General features: G+C 41.4%; 1 protein-coding gene across 6 annotated transcripts in view; it reads right to left on the minus strand.

Moving 5' to 3' along the window:
* LOC136845728 (TGF-beta receptor type-1-like) overlaps nucleotides 1-26,132 on the minus strand; it is a 359,665-nt gene that overhangs the window by 27,951 nt on the left and 305,582 nt on the right. For all 6 annotated transcript variants that reach the window (XM_067115936.1, XM_067115935.1, XM_067115938.1 and 3 more), the window contains exons 11-12: nucleotides 18,702-18,807; nucleotides 9,103-9,236 (exon numbers count right to left, since the gene is read on the minus strand). In XM_067115936.1, the coding sequence (XP_066972037.1) occupies nucleotides 9,103-9,236; nucleotides 18,702-18,807 (240 nt within the window). The remainder of the gene's footprint in view (nucleotides 1-9,102; nucleotides 9,237-18,701; nucleotides 18,808-26,132) is intronic.

Raw genomic sequence — 26,132 nt, forward strand, 5'->3', positions numbered from 1 at the left:
AAGAATTAAAGAGACAAGGGGTTTTAAGTCTGTGATAATGAACTGGTCAAAAAAGGTTGAAACCACTACTGATATCAATATCATTTCTTCATTGAGAGACTCCTTGAAGGAATATTTTCAGAAAATCCAGGAATTGGATAATGAAATATTGGATCTAATGGATCCTGGAGGACAACCTGATCAAATTATGAATCAAGCTGGATATAGCCTAAAGGTAGGCACTGAAATTCATAGACTAAACTCCTCCATCACGAGTCTTCTAGATGTAAGGGGTGAACCTAGTGCACCGATATTGCCTGTTAAAGCTAGTGTAAAGTTACCTAAATTAGGCCTCAAACATTTCGATGGTGATGTATCAGAATGGAATTCATTTTGGGAACTCTATGAATTATCAGTACACCAACGTACTGATTCTGAGAAAGTACAGAAGTTTTCTTATTTGAAAGGCCTACTGGAAGGTGAGGCTTTGGAACTGATATCTGGTTTTAAATTAGAAGGCGATAAATATTTACAAGTAGTGAACTTGTTAAAAGAGACCTATGGCAGAAAAGACGAAATCAAGTTTTGTTTAGTTAGAAAACTCTTTCAAACTGAGACTCCCAAGGCAGACGCAGATTCACTACAAAGTTTTAGAGTGCAATTCAAATGCTGCATAAGATCACTGGAGAGTGAACAGCTGAAACTGAGTGAACTGTATACCATCTTGCTCTACATCAAACTACCTAGTAGTGTAAGTGAAATAATAAAACGAAGGTGTGGAGAAGATCGGCTTAAATCTGACACCTTTAAAAAATATCTTGAAGAGGAATTACACAATTTGAGGGCTTTTTCACAGACTGAACAAGTAAAAACCAATACATTAACAACAGTACCTGCTTTCGCAATAGAATAAGGGCGGTCCGTGAGACCAAAAAAAACCTCGGTAAGGCCTAAGAAAGTACAAACAAAGCCAAGGTAAACCAGGTTAGAGGATGTGCACTTTGCAGAGGCAATCATATAAGACATGTGAATCCTATGTAACCAGAGGAGGAAAGATAGAATGACTCAGAACTCTGGGTTTGTATTTCATATGTGCATCCAATAAACATTTCAGTTCTGACTGTGACAAGCAAGATTGCAACAATGGCTGCACTGTTAGACATCATAGTTGAGTTAAGTATATCTTAGTTTAACCAGACCACTGAGCTGATTAACAGCTCTCCTAGGGCTGGCCTGAAGGATTAGACTTATTTTTATGTGGCTAAGAACCAACTGGTTATCTAGCAACGGGACCTCCAGCTTATTGTGGAATCCGAACCACATTACAGCGAGAAATGAATTTCTATCACCAGAAACAAATTCCTCTTGTTCTTCACTGGCCGGTCGGAGATTCGAACTCGCGACCAATAGAGTGGTAGTTGAGAACGGAACCCGCTCACCCAGCGAGGAACTAGACATCATAGTGCTATATGCAATCGAAACCAACCAAATAAGTCTAAGGTAGGTGGGGTACAAGTTGGAACACTCTCTTTGACAAATACCAGGCAGGGGAATCAGACGACTAGGAAGTCGATCTTACCAACAGCCATAATAACCCTAAAGGGTAAAAGAGGTCGCATTGTGAGAAAGAGAGGGCTGTTGGATACCTGTGCTGAGAGATCATTTATAAAGAAATCTGCTCTTGAGGGACTCCACTATAAAAGCAAGGGAGTTGAAAATATATCATTGAGAGGTTACTTACCTTCTACACCAGTTAAGGAATATGAAATGGTGAGCATCGTTGTACCTCACCGAGGTATATTAATATATATGGATTGTATAGTGATAGATGAGCTACCAGAATATACAAAGAAATTCCATGTTAAGAGGAATTTAAGGTCGTTGTGTAGAAAGAAAATCAGCTTGGCTGATAAAAGATTTTGATCTGCCCATAGAGAAACAATCACCTATAGAATTGTTATTAGGGGTTAACAATGTGTAAAAATTTTACATCCAGGGTTTAGGAAATCTGTAAATTTAGTATTGCTATCTACCATATTTGGTTACGTGGTAACCAGAACATGTAGTTCTCCTCCCACCAAGGAGACTCATGTTTCCACTTCAAAACTGGCAGTGGAAACTGACAACATAAGTACAGCTGAAGGGCTACTCATTTACAGGACCCAAGGGAAGATCTTGAAACTTTATGGAGTTTAGATCATTTAGGTACTGACTGAAGTGAAATAATGGAACAAGAACAGGAAGTATTGGATAACTTTGAGTACTATAACTTATTCTGAAATTGACAAACGGTATGTTGTGGTATTGCCTTGGAAAGGCAATAAAAGGAGATTAACTTCCAACTTTGGGTTGGCTTTGAATAGATTAAAACAACAGTGTGTCAAGTTTCAGAAGGACACTCAGTATCTTGAACACTACCAGAAAATCCTGAAGGATCAGGAGGACAGGAGATTCATAGAGAGAGTGGAATATTTTAAAACTGAGGAAGACTGTCATTTCTTGGCACATCATGGTGTTAAAGAGGACAGTGCAACAACCCCTATTAGGATAATATTTGACTGTTTGGTCAGACACGAAAAGTGGGTTAAGCTTGAACGATTGTTTGTGGATGGGACCACATATAACAGCTGACCTGCTCAAAGTTCTGCTGCAGTTTAGGGCAAAGATATACCTGCACAATTTGTGGAAGCAACATCTGGATTGGGATGAACAACTCCCAGACCCATTACAGAACCAGTGGGTTGAGTTATCCGAAGACTTGGAAAAATGTCTAGATATTTCCTTTCCTAGGAGTACTAGCCTAGGAAAGGGGACTCCTTACACATATTCTGCGATGCCAGTGAGTTAGCATATGGTTGTGTAGCCTATAGAGTTAAGTATGAAAACCCTTATTTAATGATGGCAAAGGCAAGAGTAGCACCCATTAAAGAATTAACTGTTCCAAAACTTGAGTTGATGGCATTGTTGCTGGCAGCAAGATTGGCCAAATTTATTAAAGAACTCTCTGAGAAGGATGAGTTTGTAGAGCTGTTCGTTTGGTTGGATAGTAAAGTCGCCCTAAGTTGGCTAGTATTGAAAAGTGTTCTCCCTGTATTTGTGAAAAATAAAGTACAGGGAATAAACTCTAATTCTAGAGGCGGCCTTGTCTTATATGCCTACAGATGATAATCCATGCCTGGTTGACACGTGGGAAAAGGATAGAAAAGATCTTGGATAGTTCTTGCTGGTGGGAGGGACCCCCTTGGTTAAAAAATTCCTCTTGGTCAACAGATAGATTATGGGTTGGTGGATCACTTGTGCAGGGCAGGGAAGAGAACATTTTGGTCAATACAGTAGGGGACAACCTGAATGGTAATACTCACTTGCTGAATTGGGAGAGATTCAGCAAGATTAAAAAGGTCTACAGGACCGCAGCGTGGATCCTACGATTTTTGAATAATTGTAGGAGTTCAACCAATGTGAAGAAGCATGGTGAATTGACCTTGGAAGAAATCCAAGAGGCAAAGAATAAGACTACTGCCCTCATACAAAAGGAATTTTTCAAAGAGGAGTACGAGAGTTTGATGAAGGAGGTAAGAAAATCAAAGTAGCTCTCGTACACCAGTTGAATCTTTACCTGGACAATGGGGTAATATGGTGTAAGGGTAGACTAGAACACGCACAGTTACCCGAAGGTGCTAAGTTTCCTATACTGTTGCTATGTTACTCGGGTAATTATTAAAGCATCATGATGCTAATGCTCATATGGGTGTAAATGCAACTATGGCGAGTGTCAGGCAGGAGTTCTGGATCACACAGATAAGGCAACTAACTAAGAGTATACAGTATTACTCCATTGTGTTATTTGTAGGAGAATGCAGGGGAGGCCGTATAGGCCCAATAAAGTTCCTCCATTACCTGAGTTCAGAGTGCAATGTAAGCAACCTTTTAATACCACAGGCGTGGACTATTGGGCGCATTATAGGTTAAGGGAAAAGGTCAGAGCCCTGAGAAGGCTTATATCTTATTTACATGCCCAATAACCAGAGACAGGCATATGGAGCTAGTTGATAACCAGTCCTGTGACTCATTCCTCATGAGCTTTAGAAAATTCTGCAGCAGAAGAGGTTTCCCAGCACTCATGCTGAGAGACAAGCAGCATCAGAATTACTTACGACCATGTCTGAGAATCCCAGAGTAAAGGAGCATCTGTTAGATATAAAATGCAACTGGAGGTTCATTCCAGCAAGAACACCATGGCTTGGTGCTATATGAGAAAGGCTGATAGGACTTCTCAAGTCATGCCTAAAAGGAGGAACTGACTTGTGTGCTGGTAGAACTACAATGACAGACCATTATGTTACATGCCTGAGGATTAGAATCAATTGGAAATTTTAACTCCTAACCACTTGATCCCAAGAGAAGTAGTAAATTGGGAAGAGATCTCTGGTGACCCTACCTATGGACAGAGAGAGTTCACTACCACTTGATCCCAAGAGAAGTAGTAAATTGGGAAGAGATCTCTGGTGACCCTACCTATGGACAGAGAGAGTTCACTAAGAAAAAATTCCTGTGGAAAAGATGGGAGAGGGAATATTAACAACATTAAGAGGGACCCATCGAGTAGGAACGATGCATGGCTCTGGCCTAGGATAGGGTAAGTAGTCCTTATTCATGATGAGGGGCCAAGGAGCAAGTGGAAGTTGGGCCAAGTGATCGAGTTACATATGGGGCGAGACAAGGTCCCAAGAATGTCTACTCTAAGAACAGCTCATAGCCAGCTCATAAGACCTTTAATTGTTATACCCCTTAGAGCTGTGCAGGAGAAAAGCGAAATTAATCCTGCGACAGAAGACATTCAGTCAAGCACCCGCCAGAGCAGAAGGACTGCTCAAATAGCTGCAGAAGCTAGAAAGGCATTGACAAAAACAGGACTATTGTAAATAATGTAGGCATAAGTTTTCTTGCAGGGAGTATGTTGAACTTCGACAAGAGAGATTGTACTTTTCTGCAAGTTGTGGTACAGTTTTATGTATTCTTTCTAAATTTATGTAAAGTGGAAATGCGTATTATGTAGAGGGAAGATATTACATTTTGTTGTATTTGTATTTAGTTGTCAAAAGCACTGTGTTTTGCTGTTTCATGTATTTAATTGTACGTTTTTGTGTAATGGTGCTTAACTACCAGACATCGGTTGTTTGTTTGAATGTTAGTCAAACATTTGGTGGTGGTCAAAGACAGCCATGAAGTCAGACTCGTCACAGCTTTGGTATAGTGTAGGTGTATCTAGCATGGACTCAAGAAAAGGGAATGTAGCCATAGTTGTTGGTGCCTTCAAGTCCACTTAAGTATTCCTTTTCATCTTGTAGTTAATTTAGGGAGATTTCCTTTAGGAGATATGCATATCTAAATGTACAGAGAATTTCTTAGTGTGCTTTGGATGAGGATTACGAAGTAGAGATTGTGCTCATGTCAATCTCATTCTAATTCAGGTTAGGAATATCGAATGCCCCATTTGAACTAACAGTAAGTTTATATCATTTATGTCTTGGATTAATATACACAATGCAATGCAGTGTTTTAGGTGCAATATGGAATATGAGTGAAGTAACCTGGGTGTTGTAGTATTAGACTTAGGCTACAATTAGGTTAGTACATTTCAAACTGTTTAGGCTATGCGATTACACTTACGATCTGAAATGCTATACTTACTCTGAATGAATCAGAATATAAAGGATGCAGCACAGGCATGATATTGTAAGGTGGCAGAAGTGGTGGAGGAGCTTAAAGGTGAGAGAAGTAGATTAGAACCTAATATATTCTTTTGGAGGAAAGACAATAAATTGAATGGTATTTTATGTACACAAGTCGATGATTTTTGCTATGGAGGAACTGAAAGATTTTTAAAGGGAACAATTGGGAAACTGAAAGGGAAACTGCAAGCAGAACATGAAAGTACAGTAAAAGTTTTAAGTACTGTATATAGGAGTAGTGGTAAAGCAAAAGGAAAATAGAATTTGTCTTAATTAGTGGTAGTATATAAATTCTTTAAGAGGACCAGAAGCTAGAAGATTTACAAGTAACTGAGTGTTAGGACAAAAGGAGTTAACAGAGTATAGATCAGTGGTAGGACATTTGAATTGGGTATTGCTAAATATCATGTAAGAAATATCATACAATGTTAGTGAACTTAGTAAGCTTTTAAAGAAGGAACAACCAATATATGAAAAAGCTGATTAAAATACAGTAGTGAGAAAAGCTAAGAACATAATGGGAGAATGGGAGAAGTGATAATAAGTGAGTTAGAGGAACGAAAGATTTATTAGAAAGCCTATGCAGATGCTTCATTTGGGAATACTGAAGACAGTCATACACAATTGGGTTATGTGATATCCTTGACAGACGGCAAGGCGAGAAGTCCCATATGGTGGAAAACCAGAAAATCCAAAAGAACAGCAAAACCTACCATTGAAGCAGAAGCTCAGAGTGTGGGGAAGGCCATAGAAGGATTAGTATATTTCAAACATTTGTGGGAAGAGAGAGTAGGAGAGAGAAAATTAGAAGCATTGGTTAAAACTGATAATAAAGTACTAATGACTGCAATTAAATCAAGTAGAGGAGTAAGTAGTAAGAGATTACCTGATACTGCAGCATTAAGAGAAACAGTAGAATCTGAAGAAATAAAGGAGGTTAGATGGATAAAAGGAAAGCATCAAATACCTGATGTATTGACTAAAGCAGGAGTTTCACAGGAAAATATCAGAAATTACATAGAGGGTAAAGAATTGGAGAATAAAGGAGATTAGAGGGGATCAGGATAAGAGGAGGGTGGAGAGGAGGGAGAAGGAGTAAGTGTGATGATCTGTCAGTTTTATAATTCAATCATTATTATTTTGTTATTTTCACTAAATGGGCTAGTGAAGTAGGTGTAGATGTTATATATACAGTATTTTACAAATGTAGACAAAGTATGCTGTTACTTTTATTGGGTGTTTGTAAAACCAGTCCTCTCATTATGTTTGGAATGGCACAATGGTGGCTGTTGTGACGTCATAAGAGGTACAGAAGATGATAGTAAGAAAAAAAGAGTGATGGGGGGCACTGAGGAGTTAGAGGTGGTGGTGGAAGGTTGTGAGCGCTCTCGTTTGTGGTTTGTTGGTCGGTTCGTAAGTCATTATTTTGTTTGTTGTTGTTGTTGTGAGCTGGTTTGGGTGAGCAGTGAAACAGGAAGAGGTGTGTAAATTGAGTAACTGCTACATATTGGTCGGGCCAGGTGTTTATTCACATTCAGCTCATGAGTTCTATGTATCTTCTGATTTTCTCAAGCTAACTGAGGAGTCCATGCATATTTCTGGCGATAAATTAGACCTCATATTCACAGATGTTCTAGCTATTGTCAAGTCCAAGGTCTGTGAATATATAGACACTGCTGATCATTGCGCCACTCAGATGGACATATCTGTCAAGCAGCATATTCCTATTGCCACCACATGATAAATGGTCTGGCTGAAATCTAAAGCCCACTGGGATCACATTGTTGAAACCTGTCAGGTACTTAATATTTCAGATGCTATCAGATCTAGATTACAAGATGAAGTTAAATGAAATGCCGATGGCTATTTCAGCAAGATCATCAAATTCAGGACAAATGACCAGCCATGTTTTGAAGATACATGTAAATGAACTTACCATGACAAACAGGACCAATTTCAACTATACCTTGAGAATAATGTACACCAAAGGGGAATTATAACCAATAAGTGCTATACCACCAGTGAGGTTCTAACTGCCACCTGGTTTATCCAACAACAACATATACTAACCTTTGACCACCTAGCCTGTTGAATTCAAGTTTTCGTACTTAAATTTGATACCAACCTACCTACACACCATGAAAGCTAATTGGTAGGTTTGTAGTGTGTGACTAAATACAGTATGAATTTTTGTTTTTGTCTTATACACTAAAATTTTTTATATTCACAAATATTAAAACCACAAATTTAGCATTTAAGTTAATTCAATAAAACAAACATGTATTTATACAGAACTCTCCCAACAATGCTCAAGGGTTGTCTCACTCAGGTAAATTTGGCCAATCAAAGTAAGTGTTTGGATGATGTATCTCCTGAGGCTTTTATCTAGCAGTGAAATACTTTTCCTTTTTAAAATAAGTTTTGTGGAGTAATTAACATATTAGAACAAAAATTCACAAAATTGGTACAAATCAAAAATTTATTTCCATACTTAGCAACTATTAAGACAGCTAATAAAACATGCATGGACAAGTTTTAGAAGCTATCTTAATAGTTGGTATATTTTATTGTAAATAATACATATTTATAATAAAAAGCAAAAGGAAACCAGCCATTTGTATTGTGCTCTACACAATACAAATCTCTTCTCCAAATTTCTGCCTCTTAGGAACCAAAATAACATCCCCTAATTTTACAGTTGTGCAGAATCATTCCTAGTAATTTAAAACTGAATTTTTTTTTCAAGCATTTTATCTATAATTTATCAATTGGTTAATACACAACCATCCTTCTTCATGAGTTTCTACATCACTTGTTTATTTAATCTATTAAATTTCTTACTGTAGTCTTGTTTTTAATACAAAAGCCAATGAAGTATGTATCACTGTGTTTCTGTCTGTTATTTTTCTCATGAACTTTTGTTGTGAAAAGTACCTGTAATAGATTGCTCACACCTCCCCTTACATATTCATCTTGATCTATGATTTTTTTTTTTATTTTAAAGCACTTTTTTTAAAGCATTTTACAAACAGCACTCATAATAGAAAATCTTCATTCCTACCCAAGTCATTAGCTTGAATTTCACCATTAAGTCCACGATGAACCATTACAGAGTGATTTCCGAGTACTCAGGCATGAGTACCTTTCACAACGCAATGAGTATATGTAATGGTGAAAAGTGAATAAAGTAAAATGTATGAGGGATCCATTACTGTAAATGCAATTTGAACTTTCCAACTGAGTTGCGTAAAAGCTTAGGCTCAGGAATGTAACTATATGAGAGCCAAGAAATCTGAAGAGCTCTAAAGAACAAAAAGAAAAACAAAGGTTTTGATATTATGCTACATAAAACTGCAAGGACATTTCTAAGACTAAACACCATTGACCTTACCTCACATGACTGCCACTTATTTGGTATGATTGGACGCTGTTTATAGATGCAAACCACTTTTCGCATGTCCTCTATAGTGGGGTCATTTGGAACCATATCATAATACGGTAACTGATATTCCTCACATCCACCACCTAAAAAAAAAACTATATTAATAAACTCCATCACTTGAACAACATCAAAAATAAAGTTTGTAAAATAAAATAAACATCCATCATCAAAATAAACTGTTAATAAAATCCTTCAATATGGATACTACTAGTGTTTGAAGACTGTGATAATACAAATATTGGTGCCATAAAGTACATAAAGTGGTTCCATTTTTACTCTAACAAAAATTAGAGTAATATTAAAATTACAAAGTGATGTTAAAATGGGTGCATTGTGTTCTAGAATACAATTTTTATTTCTTTGAGAGTTACATTGATACAGCATTTCCAGATGGCAGTAAAGTAGATCAAATAGATCACATAGGTAATAATGGGCAGAGAAAAAGAACACCTAGGAATGTTAAGAGCCACAAAGGAGCAGGTGTCAGCTGTGATCCCCCTTGTCATTGCTACATTAGTCAACAATGCCTCTAATGCAGTGTGATGCAAAGGGCCTTTGTGAAACTCTGCCACTCAAGTCTTTCCTCTGTTTTATCTTCCACAAATCATCACTCTTCTCCAGCCTACCTTCTCACAGTTCTCAATGTTCAGTCTGGGTCTTACAATTCTTTCATCATACCTAATCTACATGCATAACTTCCCTCATGGTATCATTTGTAATGTCTTACCATCTGACTCCTAACATTCTTTTTAAAGCTCTGTTGCTAAATAAACAAGATAAATTTAGTTTCACAGTCATATCAAGATACTTGTCTGTATAACAGTATAACAATACAGATTGTAACAGACTACTTCTAGAGGGAAAATGCCTGTCAAGAGGAGGGACGGTCACTAATAACATCAGACAAACAAAAATAATGCTGGGCAGAACATTTTTGTGAGATCATGAACAAGAGATATGGAGCAAGAGGATAATTTGGTTGATATACCCAGAAGCTGATGACAACCTACATGTGCTTATGAACGAATTTACAGTTTCTGTAGTGGGATTAATAATAAAGAACTTCAGGGGGATGGAAAACACTAGCCTATGATGGAAACCATGCTGAGATGATTTTATCTAAAACTGAAATGACACAAACTGTTTTGCAGAATATGCAATGAAGAAAATAGGAAGCCATACCTAAGAGACCAAAGGCATAGCACTTATGTTGGTTGTAGAGAAAATATTTAGTATGATTGATCTCAATAAGCTAGAGAAAGAGATTGACAAAAAGCTTACGAGATGAATAAGGTTTCTGAAAAGGCAGGGGCTGCATAATATAGGTACTGGGTTAATGTGGCTTTTCTTAGCAACATTCACTTCAGGGTGTGACGTCCCTGCCTACATGAGTTAGGGTAGAAGAGACTCTTTAGCCTTAGTAGGCAACTCTTCTAAGGAGGACGACACCCCAAAATCAAACCAGTGGGTAGAAGGGATTCTTTAGCCTTGGGAGGCAACTCTTCTAAGAGAAGGGATGGCGAACAATGGCCGTGGACGTGGGAAGGTGAACAACGGCCGCAGATGAGGGGAGGTGAACAACGGCCATGGATGTGGGAAGACAAATGACGGCCACATTCCTTTCTTCGAGAACATGAAGAGGAACGCCGTCAAGAACGGCGAAGCAGAGAGTCAGATGAAGAACCACAGTCGTACAAATCTCTACAGTGGTGATTAGTTGTACGCCTGTCACAGTCTACACGGCCATGTCTATTCATATGTCCGCATCCGAGGGAATCAGGAGAGGAACCACAACGGCCATGTCTATACACAGGTCCATGTCCCAGGGAATCACGATTTCTTCTGGGCGACTGTGATTTGGAACAAAGACGTCTAGGAGGCGTAGACCTGACAGGACTTTTACGAGGTTCTACCACTCGGGATTTCTTGATTGGAGCCTTGTTGTCCTTTCTCCTAACTTGAACAGGGTGTGTTGGAGATGAAAGAACAACTGTCGAGTCCTCAGCAAAAGATTTTTGATGGAGAAAGGTTGACAGATGGAGAAAGGTTGACAGACGAGACACATTTCCCACAGGAACACGTACATGTGCAGGAGAAACACTGCTGTGGTCTGAAGGTGAAGAAGAAGAGATGGCTTCTGTTTCTTGGGGAGAGGAGCTGCAACAAAGTCCTTTATCCTCCAACGTCTGATGCAGGAATGAACAGGAGGGGCAGACAACGAAGATGAGGATGACGAAGAAGATGACGAAGACGAAGAAGGAGATCTACACCGTCTATTCTTAAGAATATCGCCATATTACACTTAAAGAGCTGAGTTGACAGTGTCGAGCAGTCTGAACAAGAGTGGAAGCATACAGCACAGCCACAGATGACGTCATAGTAGAACTAGGCTGTGATGTACCCCTGATAGGCCTAATGAAACCCAAACAACCGACATCTGCACATATGAGCCTGAAACAAAGGAAAAAGATGGTGCTGTTCCCACCCTCCCAAGAGGAGAAACATTACCCCCTGAGAGAGAAAAGGCAGCATGAGGCATATTCAGAGAACATTCTCTCAAAACTTCCAAAGACAAATCAATGGAAGAAAAGGAAGGAGACAAACCTGACAAGGAAGGAGAAGCAAGGGGAGAAGCAGAACAATGGGGAATCTGAGAAACATCCATTGAAGGAGGAGAAAATCCTTCCCATGATGGCGCTTCCAACTTTCCCTTGTGCTACTTCATGGCAAATCTCTTCCATTGCACAGGAGGCCAAGAATGACACTCAGGGCAAGGGTTAGTCACATTACAATCATTCAATCTGCACCTACTACAAGTTGAACTGGGGTCAGTCTCAAAAGAAGCCATATAATGCGAGCAAGGATAGGCGCCTACACCAGGACATTTTATCTGTGGCTTACAGGAACTTTTAGCTGGGTTTTGGGATTGCATGATAAAAACCAAAACACGTGCACACTAAACACAAAAACAACAAAGAAACATGGGCAAAGGCAAAACAACCCGGTATGGAGAGGAAGGAGAGAAAGAAATGACCTCTCTCAATGGCAGTGAGAAGAAAATGTGATGTGACAGGGTTGAAATAAAGTCGCTGGCCGCTTCCCATCTGACCTCCGTGAAGGATGCCAGATGCTACCAATTCCTTACGTAAACAATTCTGGCCCCAGAAGATTTATCCTAATGTTAAGACACAGGTTTGTTCTGCGTATGAGCTAACTTATTTTTAAGCCACTATATAAGTATGTTGAATCTAAAGGATTGTTAGCTGATAGACAATATGCATAACGGAAGCAGCTAGGTACCTGCAATGCTCTTTTAGAATTGACATGCCATTTGCAAGGGAACCTTGAAAAGGTTTTGAGTGTAGAGTAGTAATTCAGACAGATTTTAGTGCTGCTTTTGATTTAGTAAATCACAAGGCATTTATTTATAAACTTCAGAATCTTGGAGTGGGTGGATATGTTTTATGATTACTTCAAGATTTCGTTACAGGTATGCAGCAGGGAGTTGCTGTGGACGGGATCTTTCGTGAACCAAGACCTATTGTGTCTGGGGTTCCACAGGGTAGTGATCTTGGTCCACTGTTATTTTTAGTGTATACAAGTGATGTGGTTGTTCACCTGGAAAACAAAATTGTTCAATATGCCGGTGAAGCAACGCTGGTGGGTGTACAGTAAACCCCCTGTATTCGTGTTCTCACGATTCGCGGACTCACCCATTGGCAGGTTTTTCTGTGGAACCTATCTAAAATTTATTCATGGGAAAACTCACGTATTTGCGGGTGGAACATATCTATAAAAATAGTCGCAGGGAACCTGCCTATTCGCAGATGCAGATTTTTTGTCTTTTCTTATAGTAATATTTTGTACTTTCATATTATTTATTGTATAATAACATTAAATAATAATGTAAATTAATAATAATACTACAGTACATATAATAGCAACAGAAATTAAATAATAATATATAATGTTACACTGGGTACCTGTAATAATAATAAATAATAAAGTTGAATCATACGGGTAGTAACTGGTGATGAATGTTGATTACAGTATACTGTAGATGATGATGAATTAGCTGTGCAGTACAATGAATGACGGGAGGCGCTGTCATGTTAAGGTATTTGAACATGGCAACAAAGGTGGTACGGTAGGGCTGCACGAGTATTTTACTTTGTTCATGCTCAATGCAGGCGACCGCAATTAATGTCATGCTGTAATGGGCTGCTACTCTTTCGTGACTTTTGCCCTCTCTTAACATAAAAATCATGTATACTTTCTTCTCATCAGTCATCAATTGTAGGCTATTTGCCAGAGGCCTTAGAAGAAGCAGAGCATTTAGAGTACATCTTAATGCATGATTTAAAAAAAATATTCTTAGTCCATAGTACTGTACACACAAAACACACAAACGAGATAGCAATGAAATGAGTTATATTGGGTCATTTGCCAATCACTTGCTGCTATGGAATACGCATGGTACTCTGTATTGTGCGTACATAAAAAAACATTGATATTCTGTGCATACAGTACTGTACATTTTATTAAATGTTTTGTTGTAGGATGATTTTTAAATATTACATACAAAAAGTGTTTTAGGACGACACGTAGTACTACAGGTAGTACGTAGAGCATATCTAAAATATGTAAGACAACAGGAATAGCAGGGTACTTATGTTTACATCTGCGGTACGTAGCATTTTCATGTACATACTAACTATATATTCATGACTACTGTAGGTACATTTTGTATGATGGAAAAAGATTTACTAATTTTCAAATATTACAGTACTGTAATATATTAATGTAAACAAAGCAAAATTTCAGTAACATATATTTGTTTTCCTTAAAAGTGCTTCACCCAAGCCACCTCTCCGCAAATACAAAGGACTCGAGATCCTGGACGCTTGTGCACCCAGGACCAATGGTATTTGACACACTATTGGCTGTCATCTGCAAAGCAGCCAATCCAGAAGCGCCATTCATTTTTCTTGGCGCTCATTGGCTGAACATTCATGACCAACTCACCAACATGGAATTCTGGGAGACCGAATCCAAGGCATCCTCCTCAGTTCATGCGTAGTTCGCAGCATCTTCTTACCGTGTGAAATCGCGCATCTTTGTGTTTGGTTTCTTAATCTTTGTGTATCAGCGGTATTCGGCCCTAAAATGCCTCCTAAAAAATGCCCTGCTCCTTCTAAGACTTCTGGCAAAGAGTCTAAAAGAAAGAAGACTGTTATGAAACTCAAGGAGAAGGTGAAAGTTCTTGACATGTTAAAGGAGGGCAAAAGTTTTGTCGCGGTTGGCCGCCATTCTAATGTTAATGAAAGCACAGTGAGATATATAAAGAAGAAAGAGGCAGAAATACAAAAGTCTGTCAGTATGACCTACTTCGGTAGTTCAAAGACAGTTATGCGATAGTGCGGGATAAAACAATCGTGAAGATGGAATCTGCTCTGGCATTCTGGAAAAACGACTGCCGGAAGAAGAACGTGTCCCTCGACTCCAACATCATTCATGAGAAAGCGCAACAACTCTACCAGCAATTATCAACTGCTAAGGAAGGCGACGACGTAGTACAGGCAGAGGAAGGCGTTGAAGAAGGGGAATTAGAATTTTTAGGCTTCGATGGACCAGCACCTACAAAAGCAGAAGAAGAAGAAGAGGGGGAAGAGCACCAAGCAGGACCATCATCAGCGCCTCAAGGTTTCCAGGCCAGCAAGGGGTGGTTCCACTAATTTCAAAAGTGGTTCCACCTAAAGTCTGTTGCTTTGCATGGAGAATCAGTTTCTGCAGACATTGAAGTAGCGGCGAAATATCCGGAGACCTTCAAGGAAACCATTGAGGAGAAGGGCTACCATCCAGAACAGGTGTTCAATATGGATGAGATTGGCCTGTTCTGGAAGAAGATGCCTTCCCGGACACACCTCATGAAGGACGAAGCTAAAGCCTCAGGATTCAAGGCCCAGAAGGATAGGGTTACCCTCACCATGTGTGGGAATGCGGCTGGTTTCATGCTTAAACCAGGCCTCATTTACAAGGCTGCAAACCTCAGGGCCCTCAAAAATAAGAGCAAGGCATTGCTTCCTGTGTTCTGGATGCATAACCCTAAGGCCTGGATCACAAAAGTCCTTACAGAGTACTGGTTCCATCAGAGCTTCATCCCTCAGTTAGGCTATACCTTAACGACTTGGGCATGGCGTTTAAGGTGTTGCTGATCATGGATAATGCTGGTGGCCACCCTCTCGATCTTTATTACAAAGGAGTCCAGCTTGAGTTCCTCCCTCCCAACACCACCTCTCTCCTCCAGCCTATGGACCAGGGCGTGATCCGTGCCTTCAAGGCACTCTATACTGGGAACTCCCTCCAGCACCTTGTGAATGCAATGGACAATGACAGTGAATTTACGCTAAGACTACTGGCATAAATTCACGATTGCCACGTCTGACCATCATCAACCGATCACTGAATGACATGGAGAGGGAGACCCTAAAGCATGCTGGAACAAGTTGTGGCCAGAGTGTGTTCATGATTACAGGGGCTTCTCTCCTGAAGAAATTCAACATTCAGCCATTAATAAGGCTGTCCAGTTGGCGAGGATTCTAGGTGGAGAAGGCTTCGAGGACATCACCGCGGATGGAATTGGCACCCTCACTGATGCCCACTCTGACTCCCTGACGGACCAGGATTTGGAAGATCTGACGAAGTCTGCCAGTGAGGAAGAAACTACGCCAGGTTCAGGGGAAGAGCAGGAGGAAGAGGAGGGCGGCCTGACTTGGAACGCCTGTCCCACGTTAAAAGAATGATCAAGGATACGCAGGAGTATGTTTCAACATGGGATCCTTACTGTATATGGAACGCTCCTTAAAGTTTTCAAACATCCTTGGTTTAGCATTGGAGCCCTATAATCAAGCCCTCACCACCATGAAGCAGCAGCGACAGCAGCTGCCTACCACCATGTTCATCAAACGGACGAAGAAGGCCCCACCAAACCTCCCAAATCACCCAAAGTAGTGCCTCTTGAATCACCTGAAGTAGTGCCTCCCCAATCGCCTGAAGTAGTGCCTCCCAAATCAACTGAAGAAGTGCCTCCCGAAGCGCCTCCTGAAGGTGAAGAGGCACCCTCAGATGAGTTGTAACTCCTCTGCTTTGCTGTGCAGTCATATCTCCATCGTCATTCATCAGACTGCACAGCTAATTCATCATCATCTTTAATCAACATTCATCACTGGTGAGTACCCGTATGATTTACGTATGTAGTAATCTTAATATGTATGTAGTATTAAATTTTTTTGAATGTGCATAAGTTTTTTTTTTTTGTCTCTCTCTTTGTGAATTACGTATAAATACCAATGGTTCCCCTCTAAAAGAAAAAGGGACGGCTTGTAACTGTATGAAAGAAAATGTGCTTGGCTGAATACGTAGAGGGTGACTGGATTATTTTCACCTACAGCTGTAAGCCATACAATACGTACGTATATTTGTAACGATAAAATGGCTTGGAAATTATATTAATAATATCATTTCAAAGATTCATACAGTAATAAGGTAATGGTTTAATGTATATTTGATGTAGGCTGGTATTTTTAGGCATACTTTGGTGTTCGACCTTTCATGGTAGACAGTTAAAAGCATTTTTAGAGGTGGGCGGGGTTCTAAGTATTGGCAGATTTTAGCTATTCGCTGGGGGTGGGGGGCCTGGAACGCATCCCCAGCGAATACGGGGGTGTTTACTGTAGTAAAGTCTCCACTTTTGAGAAATGAAGCTGCCCTCAGCCTCAATCAGGACATGGACCGCATCAGGGAATGGTGTAGTTGGTGGGGTATGAGGGTGAACTACAGTAAAAACTAAAACATTATTGATTAGCAGATCTCGTACTGATTTCCCACCCCATCCTCTCCTTCAGGTGGATGGAACTTTGCTGAACGAGTCTGATGCTTTAACTACTTCTAGGTGTAACCTTTGACTCACATCTAACTTTTGAGAAACATCTAATGAAAGTTGCAGCAAATGCTGCATAAAAGTTAGATACTGTTTGTAAGGTCTCAAATATTTATAACAGTAATAAAATCAATGCAAACTGTTTTAGGTCATTTCTACTCCCTATACTAGAATACTGCTCTCCGGTGTGGCCATCAGCTTCTGCTAGAGCTTTACCTCTTTTGGACAGGGTGGTTCGTGGTGGGAGAAAGAGAGATCTTTCACATTCACAATTGATCCCTGATCCCCTTTTCCTGCTGGGAGCAACCAGATTCACTGAGCAGCAGCACCAATATGCAGTAAATGTGCCTTGCTGTCAAGTTCCAGAGGTCCTTTATTCCTCACACTGTTGGACTGTGGAACAGCCTCCCAAGGATGTCGTTCAATGGGAACTTCACAAGTTCAAGCGAAAGTGCAAAACATCGCTACCCAATACTATTCTCCTTGCATTTCAATACATTTTTATCTATTTGTTAATTTATTAATTTTTTTCTCTTTTAATAAGTGGGTGGGATCTCTTCTTTCTGTATTTCCCTTTGTCTCCCTTACTTCTTCCTAATGAACACCATATTCTTTGGAAGTTTAAATTTCAAGTCAATGGCCCCTGTGGACTTGTTCCATGTGAATAGGTTTCATCTTCTGAATAATAATAATAATAATAATAATAATAATAATAATAATAATATAATAATAATAATAATAATAATAATAATAATAAATAAATAATAATAATGATAATAATAATGTGATAAAACAAACAAAAGATCATGTAATATAGTCTAAATTCCTTATATATCAAATGAAATTCACAACAGTGAATTACAAAACGGTCAATCATTGTACTGTGTGGAAATTGATATCCGAAGTGTAGTTCAGAATATCCTGGTAGTTCAAGGAAACTATGGTCTACCTGAGGTTTTGAATCATACCAAGTTAATGAAAATAATGAAAGCACTAATAAAATTGGGGAGAACAATCCTGGGCATGCTGAACTGCACTGTAACTGTTCAAAGGCTTATGACTAATGAACTAAATATGTTCAAAAATTAATGTGTTGGGCTGACATATGCAACATGGATTCAAGGCTCAAGAGCCTGGGCTTTTTGAAAATTGAAAATAAGGTATATTTATGGTAAAATATTACATATACGATTATGGGGTTGTGATGAAACAAAATTCTACCAATTATTATCAAGAGGATAATGCACATTATTTCTTTACCGAGTAATCTTAATGCAGCAGAACAGTTAATATTAGGGTCATTTTTTTCTTTTATCAGTAACTAAACATGAAACAAATTTTTATTCTCCTGTATCTGTTCATTTATGGCAGAATAAAGCAATGGATTTTATATGCAACAAAGTGAATTCTTCAATATTCACTGGAGTGTTTCATGTTTTCCTCATATTTACAAACTAGCAGTGAAATAAAGTTCTAATAAATCAATCCAGTATAAGGTGTACAATTAACTGGAAAACAATGAGAGTATGAACCATACTTAAGTATTATGACATCACAGATAGCTGCTATAATGGTGAGTCATTAAAAGATTGAGGAACTAGAGGATTACCTGTGTTACATCTTCTTGCAATTTCCCAGTATACCAGGCCAAGGGCATACACATCAGCTCTTTTGAAGGAATCAAAATGATTCATGTTTATTGATTCTTCAAGACACTGAAAATATAAAAATCATAACATTAAAATTAATATGCTGCAATGAAAAGTTTCAAAGAGCAAAGATAAAAAGCTGCAGAGAGAATATTCACTGGGGTTTTAGTTAAGTGCAAGCATCTGCTGATAGTTTGGATATAAGCATGAGTATGATTAGGCACGACAACCAGATCCTTCAGTTAAAATTCTAATATTTCATGAGTCTGTCCTAAAGGGTTTGACTTTATTATAAAATTTAATTATAAAAGACTGCAGTTCTTTAAAAACTTAACAGGACAAAGAAAAAATTATGATTCTGAAAGACTGTTTTGTCTCTACAACTTGACATTTGCTCTTGGTTGAAGTTTATAACCACAAATAAAATCTGTGGAACTGGGTCATAGGATGTATTTGCAGAACACCTACGTTTCAAATAAGTGTGACCAATTAAAACATAAAACGGAATTACAGTACTACTTCAAGAGTGGTTCTACACATATGAATTCATATTCCAATGATGTTTCATCTGTTTTAATTTACTATAAAATTCATTATACTTTATGGAATAATGAATTTAAAAATGTTATATATATATATATATATATATATATATATATATATATATATATATATATATATATATATATATATATGTATATATGTATATGTATATATGTATATATATATATATATATATATATATATATATATATATAGAAAGACATATATATATATATATATATATATATATATACTGTATATATATATATATATATATATATATATATATATATATTTCTGAGTCGCGGTCAGTCGGGTGAAATTCCATTGTAGCAATTCTAATTTCTTAGGTATAAAATGCTGATATACCAGAGAAAAAGAGCTTTCAGGAAAGCTGCTAATACCTCAGATCAGCCGCCCCAGGACTGACGTCATAACTAAGGGTGTGTGAAAGATCACTACCACGGAGTCTTACTCGAAGATTTATCCCCACTAAACCCCCAGAAGAGCGGTGAGCCATTACAGCCCCTACACCCAAACACCATTAGGCTCGGCGCATTGACCAGCGCCAATTCCACCTCATTCCATTTTCAGTTAACGTGATTGCTACCCATTTCTTTGTGTGCTCGTGCCTTTTGATTTATTTTCATCTATCGCCATGTCATCAGCAGCTTTACCATCTCCGGCAGTACCATCTATTGTGGGTTTGTTCTATATTTGGCTGTTATGGTCTCTGCTCACAAATATTGAGATCTTATTATGACGCCACAAGGTCTTCCCGCCAGCCATAAATGATCACAGGCTAATTCCCATCAGCTCCTTTTTTCTGTTGGGGAAGGTTCTGCCAAGTTATAGATGTTATTTGCCCCATGGTTCTCCTCCTGATGGAGCTCATAAGGCCCCCTTTTTCAAGTTTACATATTGGCCTGTCGGCCTTGTGAGGGTGATGCTCCTCGTCTGTGTCCCCAAGTTGGGTTCCTTGTTATTCTTAGTCTGTATTAGGCTAATTGTTTATTCTTGGCGATGGTGCTCTTTTATTTTATTCATTGCTTACCTCCTCGAGGTGGCGGCAGCCTTCAGATCTAACCGGCTTCACCGAGGTATTACGCACCCTGTTGAGCACATTTTTCTTTCCCCCATGTTTATGTGTGATGGTTATTTAGTGAGTAGGCTTGTTTTGCTTCCTCCCTTGCCCTGGCATGGAGAGATCCATCAGGTTGAGGAAGTTTTGGTTGCTGTTTCCTCCAGGGTCGTTTTTGCGGCAGAGTGAGCCCCTTTTGCCTCTTCCTTCCTTTTGGGGAATAGAGTTCTTTGATGTGTTCTCTAGGCTAGTCGCCTTCTGCCCTCTTCTCGCCCCCGGTTGGTTCTCGGCACAAAAATTTCTCTCCCTGTTTGCTCTCCTCCCTTCCGCACTCCTTCCGCTCTCTAGCCTATACTATTAGGTTAGGTCCCTTATTAGCTTCGCCCAGTCAGGAGTCAGACAGGCTCTATCGCCCTCCCTAGTGTGACACCCTCCCAAGTTTCTCATTATTCTTGAGTGTATGTGTGCAGTTGAGCTGGTGATATATTTCCCCGTCTCCTGTTCTCATTTTCGTAGCCTACCACTCTCCCCTACTCCACCCCCCCCCCCACCCCCCCCCCCCCAGCCGTGCGCTAAACAAGCGGGTGACGCAAGATGGCGGTTTATCCGAGTTCAGGGACTCCACCAAATTGTAGAGGGATTCGCCTCCCTCCCACAGTCCCCAGCATCGCTAAGTGCTGGTGTTGTGGTTCGCTTACTCAGAGCTCTAACGCACCGAACACTCTATCCCACACTTTTCTCCTGCCGGGTTACTTGGTTGGGTTATTATACCTGTTCGCCATGTTATGTATATAATGAGCATCTTGCCCACCTTGTTTCTCTGGCGGGGAAATAAGAGAGGAAGAGATACATATATTTATATATATAAGGGGAGCGGATCCCTCCGGTCTCCGGAGTAGTTTGCCCTTGTACCATCACTGTTAATGTTATTGTTTATGTATATACATATTTAGATAAGTGTGTATCCAACGAGTACACACACCTCATTTTTTTATATATACGTGAGTCCGTTTACACACCTGCTCCGCTGTTTTTACTCGGCAACTATGGTGAGTTCTTGTTGTCTCATACCTTTCATCTCCTCGAGTATTCGGGTCTGGAAGTTTACCTTCCACTCTGTGTATTTGTTTTATTGGCCTAGTTTATGATAATGGATTTCTTCTCCGCCGGAGTATTCCGGTTGTAAATGAAATTCTGCCTTGCCGCTTTAGATTGCTTATGGTAGGTTCATACTTTTACATTTACAGACCGTTCGCTGTGAGGAGCCGGGTACCGCCGCTACAACAACCTTACGAGTGTGTCGACCCACGCTACAGCGGTCCGCTCGACGACCTTGTAGTCTGGCACCCTGATGGTTGTGAGGTTTGCGCCGCCTTTGCGCGCAACCGCCCAGGACGAAGTCGGTAAGTGACAGTCTTCCTCCGCTTTACGCCTCGGTTGGAATACTGGTTACATGGTTCCCGACTGTTCTTTCGCTCTTGGCTAATTGCTGGTTTTTCTTACAGGCGTGACGCAGAGGTCCTCCAAGAAGTCTGCCTTGGAACCCTCTGGGCTTGGGTGGCTGGCTTACAGGGAACGTTCGGTCAGAAGCCCTATGTCCGACGCCAAGTTGAGGGACCTGCTTACTCGGCGCATCGGTGATGCCGAAAAAGCAGAAGACCTTGCCACCCCCATCATCCAGCAGATCCGGGGATATGCACCCAGCCAAATCCCAAGTGATATTCTCTATGCCGAGGTTTCGGAGGACGTCGCCGCTTTAGACTTAGACCTGGAACCTATGAACACTGAACAGGACCAGGTGGTAAGTAGCGAGGTAGGTGAGGTTGTTGGGGCGGGCCCCCTTTTTGACTCCCCAGTTTCTTCAGTTTCTTCTTTTACAGGTTTTGTGAAGTCTTCCTCCATGATAGAGCCCACTGTGCTATCCCCAAGGTTGAAGTTGATTCATGGAAGGCTTAAGGGCTGCAAGTCCTCGCCTTCAAGAAAGCATTGTCGCCGAAGGCTGGGCGGTCTCAGCACCTGTAGCCTCCGAGCAAGTCTGGTTCCCGCAAAGGCGCGAAAAAGAGGCAGAAACCAAGCCCTCCGCCAGCCTCACTTTGACGCGCGAGGCCTTTCGCGAACCAGCTCTTCAAACTGACTGAGGAGGTCGACCAAATTTACAAGATTACAGAAAAGTTGGCTAGTCATGACAATATATTGGCGGGAATGCTCGCCCACCCGCAGCGAACCCCAGTAACGCCATCCGACACAGCCGGACCTCTCCTCCCACCTTTTCGATGTCGTGGGAACCCTTGGCGTTGCTCTGGGCTATCCAACATGATGGCAATTTGGACAGTCAAGGTCTTGGCACGTAGACGGTTGGAGCGAATTGCCCGCTCCCCACCATCACTGTCCTCACCCAGGCTCGTGATACACCACGAAGATGGGCACGCTCAGATAAGGTTCCTAGGGAGACGGTGATCGCCCCTAGGGACCAAGCTCGTCGTTTCCTGCGCACTCTGACGGAGTGGCAGGCAGATAATACAAAGTTGACACCTTTCAAGGGCAACTTCACCATGTTCGCCTTGGGAGACAACTTACCCACCCCCTGTTTGAACAAAGTCGCTCTGGCTATGGCCCGAAGGCAGCCAAGGTGGCCCATTACCGCAGCTGAGGGGAAACAGACTCACTTTCCCTGGTGTTCCCGGAGGTGACGAAGTTCTGGACGGACGTGCACCGGCCCACTTTCACTGTTGGGAAGTTGGACTCTTGTGCTTCCTCACAGTTCAGTGAGCAGCTTCCCGTTGCCGACTGGCTGCCCGGTCCCCTGAACCCGTCTGCCCACGGAAGCCACTGCCGCCTCCCGCGACGTGGCCATTTTTCCGCCTTGCTAAGTCCTCGTTGGGGTTGGCCAGTCCGACCTTTCAATTCATCATGGCCAGACTGGAATGCAGAAATTCATTTTTGCCGATGCCACCATCCGTCACGAGCCTAACAAGCTCGCTTCGACCTAGCCCAACTCTTTCCCCAGAAGAAGTGTTACTTAATGTTATGGCTGAGGTTATACAACCAGAGTCTGCGCTCGCTGGGGCATTTGCCTACAAGCGCAAGACCCCAGAATCTGGCGGCCCCCAGGCGAGGAGGCAAACGCCGAGGCAAAGCGCAAGAGCTCACCATCAGGCGGTAGTCTCAAGCCGCCCCGTTCGCAGTGCACAAAGCCCTCCACCTCTAAGGCTCACCTCAACAATATAAAGTTGTTCAACCAGCTCATTCCTCGTTGCGCCGATGTTGCTTTGCCAAAAGCATACAACCCCACCTATGAGGGTTGGATACTTTCACGGCCTTAATAGGACATCGCAGTGGGGAAGAGGCAGGCCCCTCATAGAGGAAAAGCCAACACCACCCCAAGAGGAAAACCTGGACGTGGTAGAAGAACAAACCCCGCTCCCTCCCACTGAGAACACAGGTAGGTGTTTGTATTAATCAGGAATCAATGGATCCAGCCCTTGGGCACACAGCATTGTGTCCATAAGAGGATGCAGCTGGATCAAGGACCCTCCTCCTCTGACCAGGTTTGTGCCACCCTCATCAATCCTAAGAAACACGTGGCAGAATTCGTTTCAACAAACAAGCAATAAAGAAAGTAAGGCACCTAAAAGTTTGCAGGTTGATCAATGTTCCCAAAAAAGACTCCACCAGCAAAGAGTGATCCTGGATCTGTCGCTGCCTAGTCTTCTACATAAAATGCGCATACAAATTCTCGTGATGCTTACGTAGTCAGGTACGACTCTACTTCCGTGGGAGTCGTCACCACCTTCATCGATCTCAGGACGCGCTATTATCATCGTTCCGGTTGCGCGAACTTCTCTCAGTTCCTGTTTCAGACTCGGGAATCGTTTACTCCTTCAGGGTCATGCTCCTTCGGCCCAAACATTGGCGCCTGTGATATTTCACTGCTGGCGGACACGTAGTTCAACAACTCCTCGTCCCGAGGATATCCCTAGCAGCGCGTTTCCAGACGATTGGATAATTTGGGCACCAACAGTTCTTGAGTGTTAGAAGGTTACCGCCCATGGTCATCAACTTCCTGAGTCGTGCTAGGTTTTCAGCTGAACAGAGAAGTCCCGCCTGACCTCGAGTCCGGCCAGTGGCTGGCCCCAGTGGATCTGTCCTCTCACACTGCTATTCTCCCCGGGCCCCAAGAGGAAAGAGATAGCATCTCTCACCAGAAAATTTCTCAAAAATCAATCAGCATCCCGCCGATCCCAAGAAAGAGTCCTTGGATCTCTTCAATTTGCCTCAGTGACGGACCTGCTCTTAAAAGCGAAACTAAAAGACATAAACAGAGTGTGGCGGAGTCGAGCCAATGTCAAGCTCAGAGACAAGGTCTCCTCTATTCCTCACTTGAACAGATCATGCCTGGGCCACAGTCGAGGCCTTCCATCCAAGTCCGCTCGCTTCACTTCCTCCGCACTAGTTGTTCACACGATCGCTTCCTAAGCGCTGGGGGTGATATTCACCAAAACAAAAGTACAAGTGAACGTGGTCCACTATGTTTCAGCAGTCTGATATAAACAATCGTAGCTATGATGTTTTTCAACTCCAAAGAAAATCCGCCCAACCGGATTATCAGGCTGGTATTGGACAGCGCAGTGGTAGTTCACATCAACAGGGGCGGCTCCAAATCAGGCCGAAGTAAAACCAAGTAATGGTTGCTATCTTTCTCCCTCTGGCGAACGCTAACGCTGGCACTCACAGCCACCACCTACGGGGGTACGAACGCAGGCAGATTCCCTGTCCAGGCTACCCGCTGAGACGGAGTGGTCCCCGGACGGGAATCCTTCAAATGGATTTAAGCCGCCGGGTTCGGTCTCCGTGATTCAGAAACTACGACGGAGAAAGCAACTTCAAGCCCCCTGTTATGTGCCCTCGAACCTGGACCAGGCGCACGCCACGGACGCAATGACAGTAGATTGAACAATTGGGAGAAAAATTTATCTGTTTCTCCAATAAATTTACTGCTGAAAGTATTACACAAACTCAGGACATTCAAAGGTCAACCAGCCCTAGTAGCCCCTATTGGCCGAAGAGTACTGGTTCCTTTCTTCAGGAACTGGGATTGCGGAGCCTTCGGATTCCTGAAGCCCATACTGACCCAGACAGTACAACCAAGACTGTGTCAGCTTCCTCAAGCAATTCAGAATGCCCCAGTTTTATGGACTTTACAAAATTCAGCCCAAAAAGAAGCAAACATTGACCCTGTTAACACTCTGTTTTGTGAATCAGATAAAAGAGATTCTAGACAGTATGACTCAGCAGTGTAAATTAGCCTCCTTCCTGAAAGCATCTGAAGCCACAAAATCATGACGACTTACTCAAGGAGTTTTCTTTAGGTCACTGTTTGAGAAAGGCCTTGCTCCGGCCACTATTACCACAGCCAAGTCAGCCCTGAAGAAAGTATTTCTGTACGGCTTTAAAATTGACCTTACAGATTCCTATTTTTCATCTATCCCCAGAGCATGCTGCCTGAGACCGTATCACGCCCACATTCGGCCACACACACATGCGGAGCCAATGACGCCCTAAGTTAGCATCAGAGATGAACAACTTTCAATGCCTTATCAGGATCTGTTAAGGAAGACTTTATTTCTGATTAGCTTGGCTTCAGGTGCCAGAATCTCAGAGCTATCGCCTTCACTAGAGGTGTGATGATTTTGTGAACTTCTCTCTGGTCTCGTATGTCCCTCCTTCCCTGACCCCAGATTTCAGCCAAAAATGAAGACTCATTGAA

The sequence above is a fragment of the Macrobrachium rosenbergii genome, chromosome 14 (genome assembly GCF_040412425.1).
Source record: "Macrobrachium rosenbergii isolate ZJJX-2024 chromosome 14, ASM4041242v1, whole genome shotgun sequence".
Taxonomy (NCBI): domain Eukaryota; kingdom Metazoa; phylum Arthropoda; class Malacostraca; order Decapoda; family Palaemonidae; genus Macrobrachium; species Macrobrachium rosenbergii.